This window comes from Oncorhynchus gorbuscha, linkage group LG08, assembly GCF_021184085.1.
Source record: "Oncorhynchus gorbuscha isolate QuinsamMale2020 ecotype Even-year linkage group LG08, OgorEven_v1.0, whole genome shotgun sequence".
NCBI classification, from domain to species: Eukaryota; Metazoa; Chordata; class Actinopteri; order Salmoniformes; family Salmonidae; genus Oncorhynchus; species Oncorhynchus gorbuscha.
Window position 1 is genome coordinate 51,270,661 of NC_060180.1, and position 19,524 is coordinate 51,290,184.

General features: G+C 45.3%; 1 protein-coding gene across 6 annotated transcripts in view; it reads left to right on the forward strand.

Annotated features, from left to right (window-relative positions):
* The window catches only part of LOC124041785 (zinc finger protein 521-like), a 158,271-nt gene that overhangs the window by 3,396 nt on the left and 135,351 nt on the right, over nt 1–19,524 (forward strand). For 3 of the 6 annotated variants that reach the window (XM_046359805.1, XM_046359802.1, XM_046359803.1), the window contains one exon: nt 13,956–14,012. The exons of 1 other annotated variant lie outside the window; for it this stretch is intronic. Coding sequence is in view for 3 of the 5 variants with exons in the window: in XM_046359802.1 (XP_046215758.1) it covers nt 13,956–14,012 (57 nt within the window). In the remaining 2 variants the exon portion in view is untranslated. The remainder of the gene's footprint in view (nt 1–13,955; nt 14,013–19,524) is intronic. 2 more of the 6 variants (XM_046359806.1, XM_046359804.1) reach the window with 1 other exon arrangement.

A 19,524-nucleotide genomic window follows, 5' to 3' on the forward strand; every position in this document is an offset into this window, starting at 1 on the left:
AGAAGGCTGGACACTAACTGCAGGCTTCACATGTAGCCTGTTATAATATTAAACTCTGCATAATTGTTTCTTGCAGTACAATTATAGACCTACTGTTAATTTTGTCTCGTGAACAGGAGTGGAGAAATATGATTGATTTCTTTCAGCATCTGCAGAGAATGGGAATGTGCGTTTAGTGTTTTGTAGCCTAAACGTGCCATTTTTTTCAGCGACATAAAAACGGACAGTATTTCATTTTCAACCACATAAAATATACATCCAACACAAAGTGTGTCATTTGTTGTGTTATTGTGGGTTAGACACTGTGGTCAGTGTTGTTGTGTTGTTGTGTTGGTAATAGACAGTGCTCCGTGTTTAGTTGTGTTGTGGATTAGAGACAGTATCATTGTGCTGTGGATTAGAGACAGTATCATTGTGCTGTAGATTAGAGACAGTATCATTGTGCTGTAGATTAGAGACAGTATCATTGTGCTGTGGATTAGAGACGGTATCATTGTGCTGTGGATTAGAGACAGTATCATTGTGCTGTAGATTAGAGACAGTATCATTGTGCTGTAGATTAGAGACAGTATCATTGTGCTGTGGATTGGAGACGGTATCATTGTGTTGTGGGTTAGAGACAGTATCATTGTGTTGTGGGTTAGAGACAGTATCATTGTGCTGTGGATTAGAGACGTTATCATCGTGTTGTGGGTTAGAGATACTGGTCAGTGTCCATGCCTCACAGTGACAGTAAAAGAACACTTTATTGGCACATGTAGGGAAGGTCAATCCCGATCATGACCGGCGACAGGGCCAGGGCCATGTGGTATCGGTCAACATGGAGAGAGCATGTACAGAGAGAGAACGAGGACAGAATAAAGCCTTGATGGTACCTCTCCTTTTCCCTTCTGTCTGTGGAATGTGTACGCCTTTCTTCTCTTTCTCAATTGGATGCTGGACGGAGTCAGAGGTTATGTTTTGGTCCCGTCGAGGAAAAGGGCAACGTTACAAGTCCTGTTTCAATTAAGTCTGAGAGACGGAGCCGGCGACTCTATTGCCCAGGGGAATAGATGGCACAGGACGAGACCATACATCATTCGCTTATATGCAAACACTTCACCCTCATCACTGACATTTACTCAATCCTAGACTATCTACGTCTCTCAACTACAGTGGGTGCGTCGTCATTTTGTTTTCATGGGATGTGCCCGAAGTGTTGGGTCAGCAGCTTGTTCAGTCACAGTGAGGAGGCATAGAATGAGGATCCTTCGGACAGACTAGTTCAGAATCTGCACATACAGTAGGTGACTGCCTGCCTGCCTGCCACGTTGCTCACAGACTTCCTGAGCAGAGAGAGGGAGAGAGAGACTGAGTTGAGATTTTCTCTTCGAGCACAAATGACACTCTGAAGTCGGTCTCACTCCACTAACGTTTTCATTGGCTGACAACGATATTTCCAGGGTAGCCGTCGTCTGCATATATAAATGTATTTTCTGCACCATTTAGTTACTGTATTGCAGGATATCATGAAATCGTTGTCGTGTCATATACACCTTAAATATTTGATGTTTACCACGAGATGAGTTCCATCGTTACATGGATGAACTCTGGGATTTGGCTTGGCATCGGATAGAAGCAGACTGTATGCCATTTGATACGGGTTCATATGAATCCATAATATGGAAATAGTATGAATGACTATTACAGTCAAGAAAATGCTATGAAAACCAACAGCTAACATAGACCGTCTGTGTCATATAGGCTGACTGTCAAAAATAACCCTGCTTTGGCTCGGTAACACATTTGAGTTTGCCTTGATAAAACACACCTTTTTTCACCTCACCATTTTGTATTTGTCATTGCATTTCAGGCTTTATCGTTGTCATATTTAGGTGAGGTGATTTGAAGTGGTGCAAAGGTTGAGCGTTCAACCATAGTTAAACCATGTCTCCATCTGTGCCCAGTACAATAATATTAATGCATTTATTGATGTCCAACATGGTCAATATGGCACTAGGCAGATGTGCTGTACTCAAAGGATCCACTTTTTGCCTTTAACCTTTAACGAAAACCAAGTGATTGCAACTAGGTCATACTAGAGCTTCAGAGTTTTGTTGTTGTGAATATGAATGAAAAATAATTATTCAGTATCTATTCATATTAATAAAATAAAAAGATAAGAGCTGCACTCATTTGGTTTTAATAATTCAAGTGAAAGACAGGGTAGATTCACTATTCCTCTTTATTCTCCTCCACTTTAAGCTTTATTCATCTCTAATGACAGTTTTTTCTTTATAAGCCCCCGATATTTTAGTCTCTCTTTTTTTTAAACATTTTTTTTTACAATTAATGATCTGTGGTATAACACCCATTAGCACTTTTCTAGTGTGACACAAAACTATGGCTAGTATTATCATTAAGGAAATGATGATGGAGCCATAGAAATACCATTAACTTGGCTGTCAGTGTTCTTGACATGCGGGAAGCTGGGGCTCAGTGAATTGTGCTGGGCTTGTCTGGGTGCCACGGGAGCTGGCCGATATCTCCTCTTATTTCATGGCATGTGTCTCTCCTGTTGTCATGGCTTGTCTGACTGCTGGGGAGATGGTGTCTGTCTCCCCCCCCCCCCATCTGCTGTCAGTGATTGATTTCCTGATGCATTTGTTTGTCTAAAATACATATCATGTATTACACATGATCATAATATCCAATATCCATAAAATTAATATGATTATTTATCCTTTGATAGTATTATTATTTACAATAAGGTATTTTTTTATTTCAAACTACTTCAGAATTACTACTCATATTCATAACTTGTTTACATGATAAAGTACATGAAGGATTACAAACGTTATGCCATATGATTAACACACAGCTTCTCCATTGCAAATTGTTTATGACACTAATCAGCACCTGTTCAAATAATGATCATTAAGAAAGTTATTCATCATGTGCAGTGTGTGTCCTCTCCTCTCCTCTCCCCCTAGTACTAATTGAGGAGGTTTGACCTGGTGACCCCAGCTAAATTGAGTTGTAGTCCCTGTGGCGAGAGTCTCCTTCCTGGTCAGTCAGGGCCGATTACACAGCCATTGTGCTCCACACTGTAACGTCCGAGCTCTCTGTAACCAACCAGATGAGTCACACTGTCGCAGCTCGCATATCCAAGAACAGACAGACTCAGGGCTGTGTGTGTGTGTGTGTCTATCAGCCCTTCTTCTCACAGACAGACAGACAGACAGACAGACAGACAGACAGACAGACAGACAGACAGACAGACAGACAGACAGACAGACAGACAGACAGACAGACAGACAGACAGACAGACAGACAGACAGACAGACAGACAGACAGACAGACAGACAGACAGACAGACAGACAGACAGACAGACAGACAGACAGACAGACAGAGAGACAGACGCAACAGGAATTCATTTGATGGATTAGAGCAATTGATAACTCGACTGCATTGCGTAGCGCCCATTCACTTCTTCATTAGAACATGTTCTGTTTGGCACATTTGTTTCTACATTTATTCACAAGAGACATCTTACTGTATTGACTGAAGCTGTTATTGTGGACGTCTGTCCATAAGTCTTATTCTTGGTGTTTTTCTTCTGCCGATTGGTGATTCATTTGTAGATTACATTTTGAAGGATTGATTCTTGCCATAGGATTGCCAATCTCTCCTAAATGGACATCATGTTTGTCAGTTCGTATGTGTTAATCAGTGGACCTTTAACTCTTCAACACTTGTTGTCAGATGACATTATTTCTGTTACATGTATAAAAATCCAAGGAACAGTGTTGATTTGGTCCCATGTGTTGTATCAACAAAACATTGCAGCATAATTATAAATGCAGTGTGTTACTGGCAGAGTGACACAATGTACCTTGTCAAATTAATGAACTGATAGCTGTGTTGCTGAAGTGATATTCAGTTTGTACGCTGTTATATATTCATCTACGTAATAGATTCTGTCTTATTGAGATGGTTATCAGGCAGCTCTAGTATACATGAATTCAATTAGCCAGATGTATTATCATACATTCTCGTTGAAAATTGCAGCAATTGCTGGTGAAATGTGTATTTTTGTACGCTGCTGAGGGATACTCGTTACATTTATAGAGTGTTACCATGGGTAAATGATTGTGTATCTGACAGGCTAGATCGGATGACCAATGGCCCACGTAGGTAGCAGCCTTTCAAATCCATTTAAACTTCCCATGGAGTGATGGGACAACAATTTGACAACAAGAATGTAAATTGCTTGTTTTGTTTAATTGGCCAAAACTTTTAATAAGTTCACAGTGGTGACAAATCATGGACTCATGGCTGATACTCCTGTAATGTATAAGTTTGGATGGCATTGTAAAATGGAATTTTCTGCCTCAACTCACTTATCTCGCCAACAGGGACAGTAATCAAAATGAACCACCCCCCCCACTCACACACACACACACACACACACACACACACACACACACACACACACACACACACACACACACACACACACACACACACACACACACACACACACACACACACACACACACACACACACACACACACACACACACACACACACACACACACACACACAATCCCTCCACCCAACCAAGGTCTGTACGAAACACGAGGGCTTTATTAGTAACCCCCCTCTATCCTGGCCCGTTTAAATGATGCTGGATGCAAGGTGCTCAACAGCGCTGGAGAAACTCATTAGACTCACAGGGACTCAGGCTCACTCACTAAGGCATGTATGTCTCCACAGGACGAGTTGAGGCTTCTGCACTGGTGAGACAGAAAGATAGAGACACAGTTATATATGTACGGTGGCTCCAAGGGGACTTTAACACTGTGTCCATATACTACAAATACCTAGGTGCCTAGTTAGACTGTAAACTCTCCTTCCAGACTCACATTAAGCATCTCCAATCAAATATTACATCTAGAATTGGCTTCCTATTTTGCAACAAAGCTTCCTTCACTCATGCTGCCAAACATACCCTCGTAAAACGGACTATCCTACCGATCCTTGACTTCGGCGATGTCATTTACAAAATAGCCTCCAACACTTTACTCAGCAAATTGGATGTAGTCTATCACAGTGCCATCCGTTTTGTCCCCAAAGCCTCATATACTACCCACCACTGCGACCTGTATGCTCTCGTTGACTGGCCCTTGCTTCATATTTGTCGCCAAACCCACTGGTTCCAGGTCATCTAGGGAGTGGTGAACAAACTTTATTTGACTCTTTGCAAACTGGAATCCATTTATCTGGAGGCTGCATTCATTGTAGCTGGGGATTTTAACAAGGCTAATCTGAAAACAAGACTCCCTAAATTTTATCAGCATATCGATTGCGCAACCAGGGGTGGAAAAACCTTGGATCATTGTTACTCTAACTTCCGCGACGCATATAAGGCCCTGCCCTGCCCTCCTTTCGGAAAAGCTGACCACGACTCCATTTTGTTGATCCCTGCCTACAGACAGAAACTAAAACAAGAAGCTCCCATGCTGAGGTCTGTCCAACGCTGGTTCGACCAAGCTGACTCCACACTCCAAGACTCCTTCCATCACGTGGACTGGGATATGTTTCGTATTGCGTCAGATAACAACATTGACGAATACGCTGATTCGGTGTGCGAGTTCATTAGAACGTCCGTTGAAGATGTCGTTCCCATAGCAACGATTAAAACATTGCCTAACCAGAAACCGTGGATTGATGGCAGCATTCGCGTGAAACTGAAAGCGCGAACCACTGCTTTTAATCAGGGCAAGGTGACTGGTAACATGACCGAATACAAACAGTGCAGCTATTCCCTCCGCAAGGCTATCAAACAAGCTAAGCGTCAGTATAGAGACAAAGTAGAATCTCAATTCAACGGCTCAGACACAAGAGGTATGTAGCAGGGTCTACAGTCAATCACGGATTACAAAAAGAAAACCAGCCCAGTCACGGACCAGGATGTCTTGCTTCCAGACAGACTAAATAACCTTTTTGCCCGCTTTGAGGACAATACAGTGCCACTGACACGGCCTGCAACGAAAACATGCGGACTCTCCTTCACTGCAGCCGGGGTGAGTAAGACATTTAAACGTGTTAACCCTCGCAAGGCTGCAGGCCCAGACGGCATCCCCAGCCGCGCCCTCAGAGCATGCGCAGACCAGCTGGCCGGTGTGTTTACGGTGTGTTTACGGACATATTCAATCAATCCCTATACCAGTCTGCTGTTCCCACATGCTTCAAGAGGGCCACCATTGTTCCTGTTCCCAAGAAATCTAAGGTAACTGAGCTAAACGACTACCGCCCCGTAGCACTCACTTCCGTCATCATGAAGTGCTTTGAGGACCATATCACCTCCACCCTACCTGACACCCTAGACCCACTCCAATTTGCTTACCGCCCAAATAGGTCCACAGACAATGCAATCTCAACCACACTGCACACTGCCCTAACCCATCTGGACAAGAGTAATACCTATGTGAGAATGCTGTTCATCGACTACAATGCTACAAAACAATGCTACCTAATATAATGTTACATACCCTACATTATTCATCTCATATGCATACGTATATACTGTGCTCTATATCATCTACTGCATCTTTATGTATTACATGTATCACTAGCCACTTTAACTACTCATCTCATATGTATATACTGTACTCGATACCATCTACTGTATCTTGCCTATGCTGCTCTGTACCATCACTCATTCATATATCCGTATGTACATATTCTTTATCCCCTTACACTGTGTATAAGACAGTAGTTTTGGAATTGTTAGTTAGATTACTTGTTGGTTATTACTGCATTGTCGGAACTAGAAGCACAAGCATTTCGCTACACTCACATTAACATCTGCTAACCATGTGTATGTGACAAATAAAATTCAATTTGATTTGATTTGATCTATAAGACTTTGCTAAGTAAAGCCCCTCCTTATCTCAGCTCACTGGTCACCATAGCAGCACCCACCCGTAGCACCCGCTCCAGCAGGTATCATCCCAATCACTGGTCACCCCCAAAGCCAACTTCTCTTTGGCTGCCTTTCCTTCCAGTTCTCTGCTGCCAATGACTGGAACGAATAGCAAAAATCACTGAAGCTGGAGTCTTATATCTCCCTCACTAACTTTAAGCATCAGCTGTCAGAGCAGCTTACCGATCATTGTACCTGTACACAGCTCATCTGTAAATACCCCACCCAACTACCTCATCCCCATATTGTTATTTTTTGTTGTTGTTCCTATTTGCACATTCTTCTTCTGCACACCTATCACTGTTTAATTGCTAAATTGTAATTATTTTGCCACCATGGCCTATTTATTGCGTTACCTCCCTAATCTTACTACATTTGCACACAATGTATATAGATTTTTCTATTGTGATATTGACTGTACATTTGTTTATTCCATGTGTTGTTTGTGTCGCACTGCTTTTGTCATGCAGGTGAAAGAGGACCCAAAAGCGACTTAACAGAAACAGAGTTTATTTAAGTCCAAACAGGGAATAACAGAAATCCTCTAGACTTGTAGAGGGGAAATAACTGGAGAAGCGGCCACAGACTGCAGGTCGCTTCGGGTAGGCGCAGGCCGTAGTCGACAGAGAAACCTGCTCACACGCAGCATCTGATGAAGGCAAAAAAACACGACAGGACAGGGCGATACACAATCACAGCAAAAACACGACAGGACAGGGCGAAACGCAATCACAGCATGGTGAATACAATACAAGGAACCGACGGGACAGGAACGGATCACAAAGGAATAAATAGGGACTCTAATCAGGGAAAGGATCGGGAACAGGTGTGGGAAGACTAAATGATGATTAGGGGAATAGGAACAGCTGGGAGCAGGAACGGAACGATAGAGAGAAGAGAGAGCGAGAGAGTGAGAGAGGGAGGGGGAGAGAGAGGGATAGAAGGAGGGAAAGAACCAAATAAGACCAGCAGAGGGAAACGAATAGCATGGGGAGCACAGGGACAAGACATGATAATAAATGACAAACATGACAGTACCCCCCCACTCACCGAGCGCCTCCTGGCGCACTCGAGGAGGAATCCTGGCGGCAACGGAGGAAATCATAGATCAAACGGTCCAGCACGTCCCGAGAAAGAACCCAACTCCTCTCCTCAGGACCGTAAGAAAAACGATAAAAGGGAAACTAGGGTACTACTCTAAAAAAAAAAAAATGAGAACTAGGGACAGACTGAGACACAGCAAGGGCAGGAACAAGAACAGGAGAGATGCGATGGCAGGGAACAGACTGAGACCCAGCAAGACCAGGAGCAGAAGCAGAAAAAAAATTACCAGACTTCTTCTGCGCGCAGTCTGAACACGCAGCCACGAAACGGCGCGTGTCACGCTCCTGAGTCGGCCACCAAAAGCGCTGGCGAATAGACGCAAGAGTGCCTCGAACACCGGGATGACCAGCTAACTTGGCAGAGTGAGCCCACTGAAGAACAGCCAGACGAGTGGAAACAGGAACGAAAAGGAGGTTACTAGGACAAGCGCGCGGCGACGCAGTGTGCGTGAGTGCTTGCTTAACCTGTCTTTCAATTCCCCAGACTGTCAACCCGACAACACGCCCATAAGGAAGAATCCCTCGAGATCAGTAGAAGCCACAGAAGAACTAAACAGACGGGATAAGGCATCAGGCTTGGTGTTCTTGCTACCCGGACGGTAAGAAATCACAAACTCGAAACGAGCGAAAAACAACGCCCAACGAGCTTGACGGGCATTAAGTCGTTTGGCAGAACGGATGTACTCAAGGTTCTTATGGTCTGTCCAAACGACAAAAGGAACGGTCGCCCCTCCAACCACTGTCGCCATTCGCCTAGGGCTAAGCGGATGGCGAGCAGTTCAGGTTACCCACATCATAGTTGCGCTCAGATGGCGACAGGCGATGAGAAAAATAAGCGCAAGGATGAACCTTATCGTCAGACTGGAAGCGCTGGGATAGAATGGCTCCCACGCCTACCTCAGCGTCAACCTCGACAATGAATTGTCTAGTGACGTCAGGAGTAACGAGGATAGGAGCGGACGTAAAACGTTCCTTTAGAAGATCAAAAGCTCCCTGGGCGGAACCGGACCACTTAAAACACGTCTTGACAGAAGTAAGAGCTGTGAGAGGGGCAGCAACTTGACCGAAATTACGAATGAAACGCCGATAGAAATTAGCGAAACCTAAAAAGCGCTGCAACTCGACACGTGACCTTGGAACGGGCCAATCACTGACAGCTTGGACCTTAGCGGAATCCATCTGAATGCCTTCAGCGGAAATAACGGAACCGAGAAAAGTAACGGAGGAGACATGAAAAGAGCACTTCTCAGCCTTTACGTAGAGACAATTCTCTAAAAGGCGCTGTAGAACACGTCGAACGTGCTGAACATGAATCTCGAGTGACGGAGAAAAAATCAGGATATCGTCAAGATAGACAAAAACAAAAATGTTCAGCATGTCTCTCAGAACATCATTAACTAATGCCTGAAAAACAGCTGGCGCATTGGCGAGACCGAACGGCAGAACCCGGTACTCAAAATGCCCTAACGGAGTGTTAAACGCCGTTTTCCACTCGTCCCCCTCTCTGATGCACGAGATGGTAAGCGTTACGAAGGTCCAACTTAGTAAAGCACCTGGCTCCCTGCAGAATCTCGAAGGCTGATGACATAAGGGGGAAGCGGATAACGATTCTTAACCGTTATGTCATTCAGCCCTCGATAATCCACGCAGGGGCGCAGAGTACCGTCCTTCTTCTTAACAAAAAGAACCCCGCCCCGGCCGGAGAAGAAGAAGGCACTATGGTACCGGCGTCAAGAGACACAGACAAATAATCCTCGAGAGCCTTACGTTCGGGAGCCGACAGAGAGTATAGTCTACCTCGAGGAGGAGTGGTCCCCGGAAGGAGATCAATACTACAATCATACGACCGGTGAGGAGGAAGGGAGTTGGCTCGGGACCGACTGAAGACCGTGCGCAGATCATGATATTCCTCCGGCACTCCTGTCAAATCGCCAGGTTCCTCCTGGGAAGTAGGGACAGAAGAAACGGGAGGGATGGCAGACATTAAACACTTCACATGACAAGAAACGTTCCAGGATAGGATAGAATTACTAGACCAATTAATAGAAGGATTATGACATACTAGCCAGGGATGACCCAAAACAACAGGTGTAAACGGTGAACGGAAAATCAAAAAGAAATAGTCTCACTGTGGTTACCAGATACTGTGAGGGTTAAAGGTAGTGTCTCAAATCTGATACTGGGAAGATGACTACCATCTAAGGCAAACATGGGCGTAGGCTTGTCTAACGGTCTGAAAGGAATGTTATGTTTCCGAACCCATGCTTCGTCCATGAAACAACCCTCAGCCCCAGAGTCAATCAAGGCACTGCATGTAGCACCCGAACCGGTCCAGCGTAGATGGACCGACATAGTAGTACAAGATCTAGATGAAGAGACCAGAGTAGTAGCGCTCACCAGTAGCCCTCCGCTTACTGATGGGCTCTGGCCTCTTACTGGACATGAATTAACAAAATGTCCAGCAACTCCGCAATAGAGGCACAGGCGGTTGGTGATCCTCCGTTCCCTCTCCTTAGTCGAGATGCGAATCCCTCCCAGCTGCATGGGCTCAGTCTCAAAGCCAGAGGAGGGAGATGGTTGCGATGCGGAGCAGGGAAACACGTTGATGCGAGCTCTCTTCCACGAGCCCGGTGACGAAGATCTACCCGTCGTTCTATGCGGATTGGCGAGAGCAATCAAAGAGTCCACATCTGAAGGAACCTCCCGGGAGAGAATCTCATCCTTAACCACTGCGTGGAGTCCCTCCAGAAAACGAGCGAGCAGCGCCGGCTCGTTCCACTCACTAGAGGCAGCAAGAGTGCGAAACTCAATAGAATAATCCGTTATGGACCGTTCACCTTGGCATAAGGAAGCCAGGGCCCTAGAAGCCTCCCTACCAAAAACTGAACGGTCAAAAACCCGAATCATCTCCTCTTTAAAGTTCTGGAACTTGTTAGAGCAATCAGCCCTTGCCTCCCAGATAGCTGTGCCCCATTCTCGAGCCCGGCCAGTAAGGAGTGAAATGACGTAAGCAACCCGAGCTCTCTCTCTAGAGTATGTGTTGGGTTGGAGAGAGAACACAATCTCACACTGCGTGAGAAAGGAGCGGCACTCAGTGGGCTGCCCGGAGTAGCAAGGTGGGTTATTAACCCTAGGTTCTGGAGGCTCGGCAGGCCAGGAAGTAACAGGTGGCACGAGACGTAGACTCTGGAACTGTCCAGAGAGGTCGGAAACCTGAGCGGCCAGGTTCTCCACGGCATGGCGAGCAGCAGACAATTCCTGCTCGTGTCTGCCGAGCATGGCTCCTTGGATCTCGACGGCAGTGTAACGAGCGTCTGAAGTCGCTGGGTCCATTACTTGGTCGGTTCCTTCTGTCATGCAGGTGAAAGAGGACCCAAAAGCGACTTAACAGAAACAGAGTTTATTTAAGTCCAAACAGGGAATAACAGAAATCCTCTAGACTTGTAGAGGGGAAATAACTGGAGAAGCGGCCACAGACTGCAGGTCGCTTCGGGTAGGCGCAGGCCGTAGTCGACAGAGAAACCTGCTCACACGCAGCATCTGATGAAGGCAAAAAAACACGACAGGACAGGGCGATACACAATCACAGCAAAAACACGACAGGACAGGGCGAAACGCAATCACAGCATGGTGAATACAATACAAGGAACCGACGGGACAGGAACGGATCACAAAGGAATAAATAGGGACTCTAATCAGGGGAAAGGATCGGGAACAGGTGTGGGAAGACTAAATGATGATTAGGGGAATAGGAACAGCTGGGAGCAGGAACGGAACGATAGAGAGAAGAGAGAGCGAGAGAGTGAGAGAGGGAGGGGGAGAGAGAGGGATAGAAGGAGGGAAAGAACCAAATAAGACCAGCAGAGGGAAACGAATAGCATGGGGAGCACAGGGACAAGACATGATAATAAATGACAAACATGACAGCTTTGCTTTAGCTTGGCCAGGTCGCAGTTGTAAATGAGAACGTGTTCTCAGCTGGCCTACCTGGTTAAATAAAGGTGGAAGACATCATTTAAAAAAAACTCCTCGTCCTTTCCATGTTAGTGATGTGTTTAACAAATGAACTAACAGAGCTCTGACCAATTAAAAGCCTTTTCTATTCACTGGAATTGGATAAATGGTTTCTGACTCAGGTAGGAGTGCAGACCTCTTGTTCTTCCTTTTGTGGACTCAAACACCATTTCCTAAACACGGCACGTCATAAAGACAGATTTTTTAGAATTCCTTTACATGCAACTCTTGTTCAATATTGTCCGGTGGTTCGAGACGTCGCTACTCCTTCTCTTTCTTACTCTCTTGGAAAAAAGGTTCCAAAAGGGTTCTTCGGCTGTCCCCATAGGTGAACCATTTTTGGTTCCAGGCAGAACCCTTTTTGGTTTCAGGTAGAACTCTTTTGGGTTCCATGTAGAAGCCTCTGTGGAGGGTTCTTCATGGAACCCAAAAGGGTTCTTCAAAGGGTTCTCCTATGGGGACAGCTGAAGAACCATTGTAGTTTCTAGGTAGCACATTTGTTTCTAAGACTACCATTTTCAGAAGAATCTGCTTGACACCACTCTCTACATTGACTCCAGCCCCCCTTAGAGGAAGTGGCTAGGATCCCTGCCTTAATTATGCAAAGTATGGGATATTTGGTGTCTTTTTTTTTTTAAAAAAAAGTGTCGCTAGCTGGTTTCTGGCGTTGGCAGACACACTGCCACTCTCCCCCTGCCGGGAGGTCCTGTCAGGCTCCCCTTTCTCTCTGCTGAAAGGAAATGAAAGGTTGAGAAGGCATAATGGAGAATGCATTTCAACTGCAGGGGAGGAACGATGAGACGTCAGAAGTTCTCGGTGAGACCCTAATTTTACAGGGAACAGGTGGGAGAGTCTTTTGTTCTCTTCCCGCTGCTGAAATCCATTTAGTACCTTGTACTTGACATGCCGCAAGGAACTCTTTTCCCCCCTACCTGTCACCTAGTTCAAAGCAGGCCCCCCTGCGAAAAAAAGGTTCCTACCTTTTGAACAGGCTAAAGTCATGTTTGTCAAGGCCAATGCCAATAATACCACATCGTGTCAGAAGGATTGGTTGCCATGTAGCTAATGAATTAGTCGGAGCGCTGTTCAAACCATCACTCCTTTGACAAGCACTCAGTTACAAACAAGTCACTGACTGACTGAGGCCTGATCTGAATGCACGGTCCTGCATTCAGAATCGCACAAATATGCCACATTTAGGTGCATGTTGTGAACTGGCCTTGGACGCATATATTAACACGGCCTTTCAAAACTACAACATAGAAATCCAATTATAAATATCTTAGAATCTGAAAAATTGTTAATATCACTGTAGTATCAATGTTACAAAAACACTTGCTAATTCATATACTGTGAAGTGCTTTAAAAAAAGTCAGTATGTACTCTATATTTGTTCAGAAACTTTGTTTAAACTGCGGTGTTTTTAGATGTGTGACAATACCATTTTGCCGAAGCGTATGTGTTAGTCTATATCGCTTGTCTAATACCTTGGCCGTTGTTTTGTCTCAGAAACCTCCGCAGTCATCAAGGCGTTTTTCCAGTTGGTCACTGTTGATGTTGGGCGAGGGTTTATCATTCATGTGGTCATTACTCGGTCCTATATGTTACTTACGCGGGTGGCTGCTCGCCATGTTGCCAAACCTCGTCCATATGAAAGGCTTGTGTGGATTCCCAAAGCACTGGTTGAGCTGTTAAAATCTCCTGGAGTTTCCGTACAGAAAAGCCATAACAGTAAATAATAAGACGAAGGTAACAAAGAAGGGAAAGAAAGTCTCAACGTGTCTGACAGGCGTCAACCTGTTGTAAGGTTTTATTGTTGTTGTTGCTGTTAACCATTTCTTTCCTCTCTGTCTTTCTTTCTGGCAGTAGAAGACAATGTGACAGAGGAGCAGCACAGTCCTGGGCAGAGTGCGATTCCGAGCGGTAAATGCTCCATTTCATATTTCATCGTTTTGGGTGAACCAGAATCTGGCCTTTCAGGAGATGTTGAATATGGCAATTCTCCTTTAAGGGCAGGAAGCAGTGATTCAACTTGGCAATTACCAGCTTTAGAAGCGTACTAATGTCAAAATACGTTCAGTACTCACTGGTGTTTGTCTGAGGAACTATAGTCAACACTGCCGTCACGGCCGGTATTTGCTAAATGAAGAGTTGCATGCAACCGAAAAAAAATGCCTTTTCTACACCTGCAATATCAGTAATATAATTAGTTTTTTTGCTGGATTTGATACATGCGCACTTGGTAAAAAACAATACTTCGATTCCTTCCAGACAAGGCATTTTTTCAGTTGCGCGTAACTTTTTATTTAGATGTACATACTACTGACTGGGACGGCAGTAATGACGATAGAATGTATTTTGACATTATTAAGCTTGAAAAGCTGGCGAATGGCAGGTTGAATGGCTGACTCTTGAGTCCAAAGGATCATCGCCATATTCAACGTCTCCTGTAAGGCCAGATTCTGCTTCACATTCTGGACTGGAAAGTGGAGCGTGTGTGTGTGTGATCTATCGTCTTTCCAGAGAGGAATGAAGTGTGTTTCAACCACTCGGATATTTTACTGCTCCTTGTGTGTTGGCTCACCTGTGTGTGTGTGTGTGTGTGTGTGTGTGTGTGTGTGTGTGTGTGTGTGTGTGTGTGTGTGTGTGTGTGTGTGTGTGTGTGTGTGTGTGTGTGTGTGTGTGTGTGTGTGTGTGTGTGTGTGTGTGTGTGTGTGTGTGTGTGTGTGTGTGTGTGTGTGTGTGTGTGTGTGTGTGTGTGCGTGCGTGCGTGCGTGCGTGCGTGCGTGCGTGCGTGCGTGCGTGCGTGCGTGCGCGTGCGTGTCCATACGTGCATGTCTGTTTGAGAGAGCGTTACATCAGATGCTGTGAAATGCATGCATTGTGCGTGTATTGTATTCATGCCTGTGTATGTGTGTGTGTGTTCACGCCTTTGTTTCCCAACCTCAGATAGAGGTAGAATACAGCTCACAGAGCAGATGAATGTGTCCTGTCTGCTGGTGTGGCATTCACCGTATGCCCTCCAGGAACAGAGCAGTAATCCAGGTCAGGCTCACAGAGAGCCCACTATGAATGAAGCCTGCTCCTGATCACGCGACCGTTCTTTCATTTCATTTGTCTCTGCGAAAGGTTAAGTCTCATGTGTGGTTATTTTAAACCTGATATGGATGGCTTTGCCCAGCAGGCTGAGGACTCTGGGTTCTCACAGTCACACACACTGCCTGGCACCTGGCGGTAGAGTCAGTTGTGTTTACCCACCTACCTCTCGCTCTCTGGGCCCCTTCAGACAGAGCTATGATATCCCCATGCAGAAACGGGAAACACAAGGGCTGTTTCACTACAGTATGCCTATGGGGATGGGTCCGTTTATTGGTTTTGCAAGGTGTCTGAGAGGAGGTCTCTTTCCTTCAGCCCCCTCCCACAGATCAGTGTTTACCAGTCTCCATCATTCGTCTTAGGCTATCGTTGTTGCGTGAGTGTTACATCCAGGCCCATGTCAGTCTAGTCTGCAGTTGTAGTATTTTATATGAATTTGTGGGTGTTGCTTAACGTTTGGTAGATAAGCAGGGTCTGTATGTTGTTGGTTACATGTTGGTTGGTGTTTGGTAGAGGTAGAGATCCAGGCTCTGTGGGAGTTGGTTGGGGAGAGAGGCAGGCTTCGTCCTCAGCCACCCCAGCAGAAGTAGATGAAGCGCTGGGCTGATGAGCCCCTGTTTCCCCTGGTTCCCTGAGAGACCTTCTGTCATCCACAGCCAACGGCGGGCTAATGAGAGCCCCTGATTACAACGACCCCCTCAGACACGCACACCCGCCTCTCTCTCCTCTCCTCCGCACCTCCTCCCTCTAGCCGCCATCTCCAGAGTGAAGGGAGAGAGACAGCAGCGACACGATCGATGTTTGCCTGTGGAGAAATCAAGAGTGTGCACAAATTAATTTCTCACTTTTCTCATTTGAGTTCGTCAGGTTGTTTTTCTTTGAACCCCCTCGTCAGATGCAGTGTAAAGGATCCTAGTAGAAGTTGCAAAACTTTACCAAGATATAGGAGCAGATTATTGTTTTGAATAATTTGTCACAACTTTCATGTAAATTCACCTTCAGAATGGCTCTGGATTGGATAGCTGCCGTTTTAGTGGCTCCTGACCAATTCTGCTGTTTTGTGTATTTTCTTTTAGCTTTTTTTGCACATCATGTCTTGGACATAGTTTCTTAAGACCGACAAGAGCTTCTGGACTTCAGAACAGCTAACCTTCGATATAGATTAATATTTCTACTTCAACGACAGGACATACTGCTCACCCAGGACCAGACTCCACAGACTGTCAAAAATGAAGTCACCCCATTGTTTCCTATGAGAAATACCGCTATGACCTCCGACGAGCCATCAAACAGACAAAGCGTGAATACAGGACGAAGATTGAATTCTACGACACCGGCTCTGACACTCGTCAGAAGAACGCCAAGGCAACCTGTCTAAATGACTATCGTCCGTAGCACTCACATCTGTAGCCATGAAATGCATTAAAATGCTGGTCACAGCTCACATCAACACCATCATCCCAGACTCCCTGGACCCATTCCGATTCACATACCGCCCCAACAGATCCACAGATGACTCAATCTCTATTGCGTTCCACACCGCCCTCTCCCACCAGGACAAAAGGAACACCTACCGTATTTGAGTACACCATTGTGCCCTCCAAGCTCATCACCAAGCTAAGGACCCTGGGACTGAACACCTCCCTCTGCAACTTGATCCAGATCCTCTAAAAGTTATACAGCTGCCCCATTGAGAGTCTCTTGACTGACTACATCACCACTTGGAATGGCAACTGCTTGGCGTAAGACTGCAAGACACTACATAGGGTAGTGCGTACGGCCCAGTACATCACTGGGGCCGAGCTCCCTGCCATCCAGGACCTCTATACCAGGCGGTGTCAGAGGAAGGCAATACAAATTGTCATAGACTCAAGCCACCCAAGTCATAGACTATTCTCTCTGCTCCCGCACCGGCAAGCAATACCAATGAAGTCTGGAACCAACAGGACCCTAAACAGCTTTTGCACCCAAACCATAAGACTGCTAAATAGTTTGTTAAATAGTAGACCAAATAGCGACCCAGACTATCGCCGTTGACCCTTTTTGCACAAACTTTCTTTTTATTCATCACATACGCTGCTGCTACTGTTTATGATCTATCCTGTTGCCTAGCTACGTTATTCCTTGTTGCATATCTACCTCAGTTACCTTGTACCTCTGCACATCGACTCGGGACTGGTACACCGTGTGTATAGCCAAGTTATCACTACTCGTTGTGTGTTTATTATTCGTTTTATTATCACGTTATTACTTTTCTATTATTTCTCTTTTTCTTTCTCTCTGCATTGTTGGGAAGGGCCCATAAGTAAGCATTTCACTGTTAGTCTACACCTGTTGTTTACAAAGAATGTGACAAATATTTGCATTTTATTTTAATTGGATTTGATTTGACCTGCCATGTGGTGCCTTCAGAAAATACAGTTTTGGACCAATGATCAAGAACAGTATGAGTTTAAAACCCAACAGCATAGGATCTTATGGTTAAACCACTTCCCATTGTGCCCAATCAAGACCCTTTGGATGTAAAAACAAACAAACAAACAAAACAACTGAAACAATGGATCAGCTTATTTTCCTGTTTGTAGGCCACTGATCAGTGATTGACGTGTTCACACTACCCATTAAGGCTTTGACAAGGCCCTAGCTGAATCAGACGTGGTGTGTCGAGTGCTTGGCTCATAAGTAGACCCCCAGCAGTGTTCCTCTATGAGCCTGTATGTTCATTGTGTCTTACACCCAGGTACCCAGCGTATTATTATTCTATACGCCACACTTATGTCTGATGTGTAGCAGAATAGGAAAGGGGGAAATGATAACAAAAGAGGTTCTCTGGTAGAGGAAAGCCAGCATTATAGTTAGCTAGTGCGGAGGGCAGGAACAGTATTATATGGGAGATTTAATGAGGCAGAGTGCTTTTTTACCCGGAGAGAAGGCTTAAGATCCACAGCTTGGCTTTACCACAGCCTCCACTGCCTGGGTGTAATTATAACCACATGCTCCACATTCTTTCTTCTCCCTTTTATGTACACTTTTCTTTTACTCCTGACTGTGGCTGGTTGGGGCCATTTTGTGGGAGAGTTTGCCTGCTCCAGTTAAAAGTGGAGTGGACTGAGCTCTGAGTGTGAGGAAGGAAGAGGTGTGTGTGTGTGTGTGTGTGCGTGTGCGTGTGCGTGTGCGTGTGTGTGTGTGTGTGTGTGTGTGTGTGTGTGTGTGTGTGTGTGTGTGTGTGTGTGTGTGTGTGTGTGTGTGTGTGTGTGTGTGTGTGTGTGTGTGTGTGTGTGTGTGTGTGTGTACATGCTTACATGCGCGTGTCTGTGCATCCATGTTTGTGCATCCGTGCGCGCGTGTGTGTGTCTGTAGGAGAGTGTGTTAGATCTGAGGGGTTTTCTGGGTGGCGAGGTACTTGTTACTGTAGTGCAAGCTAGTGGTAGCGTAGCGTCGGCGGAGGAGGGCTAAACCAGCCACAGATCAATGCACTGCAGGGCTCTCTACATACAGCAGGAAGAGGAAGGAAGGGACTCTTTCACTCCAGCACTTCTCAAATCATATTCTCTATTATTCATTTCCTTTGTTGTTTGACTGCACTAATGGCATGGCAAGGCGCTTCGTTCAATAGTATCACTCCCTGAGAGAGAGAGAGAGAGAGAGAGAGAGAGAGAGAGAGAGAGAGAGAGAGAGAGAGAGAGAGAGAGAGAGAGAGAGAGAGAGAGAGAGAGAGAGAGAGAGAGAGAGAGAGAGAGAAGCTAAGAAATCAGCGAGTGAGAGAGAGAAGCTAAGAAATCAGCGAGTGAGAGAGAGAAGCTAAGAAATCAGCGAGTGAGAGAGAGAAGCTAAGAAATCAGCGAAAGAGAGAGAGAGAAGCTAAGAAATCAGCGAGTGAGAGAGAGAAGCTAAGAAATCAGCGAAAGAGAGAGAGAGATAGAGAGAGAGACAGAAGCTAAGAAATCAGCAAGAGAGAGAGAGAATCATAATTTAAGGATTCTAATCATGTTCTTCATTCATTGCCTTTGATTTCCTTTCCTTTGTGTTCGCATATAGTTTTTCTATGTAACGATTTAACGGCGAATGATGCTGTGTTACCTGTGATATGTGGTGCTTCCTTGATCATATAAGCTACTGGGTTGTTGTTGTTGTTTGTTCTAACTCCTCCAGTTATAGTTTTGGCAGCTTTTTCTCTTTCATAAAGATGCTGCATGTTGATTTGTGACGTACAGATGTTGGATCTTAATTTTAACAGTATTGTCACAGCAAAATAATCTGGGCCTATTAGCTGTCCAAACTTTGGCTACATGAAAAGTGCAATACTGTTCATATAACGGTGTGTTAGTGCTGGTTTTCA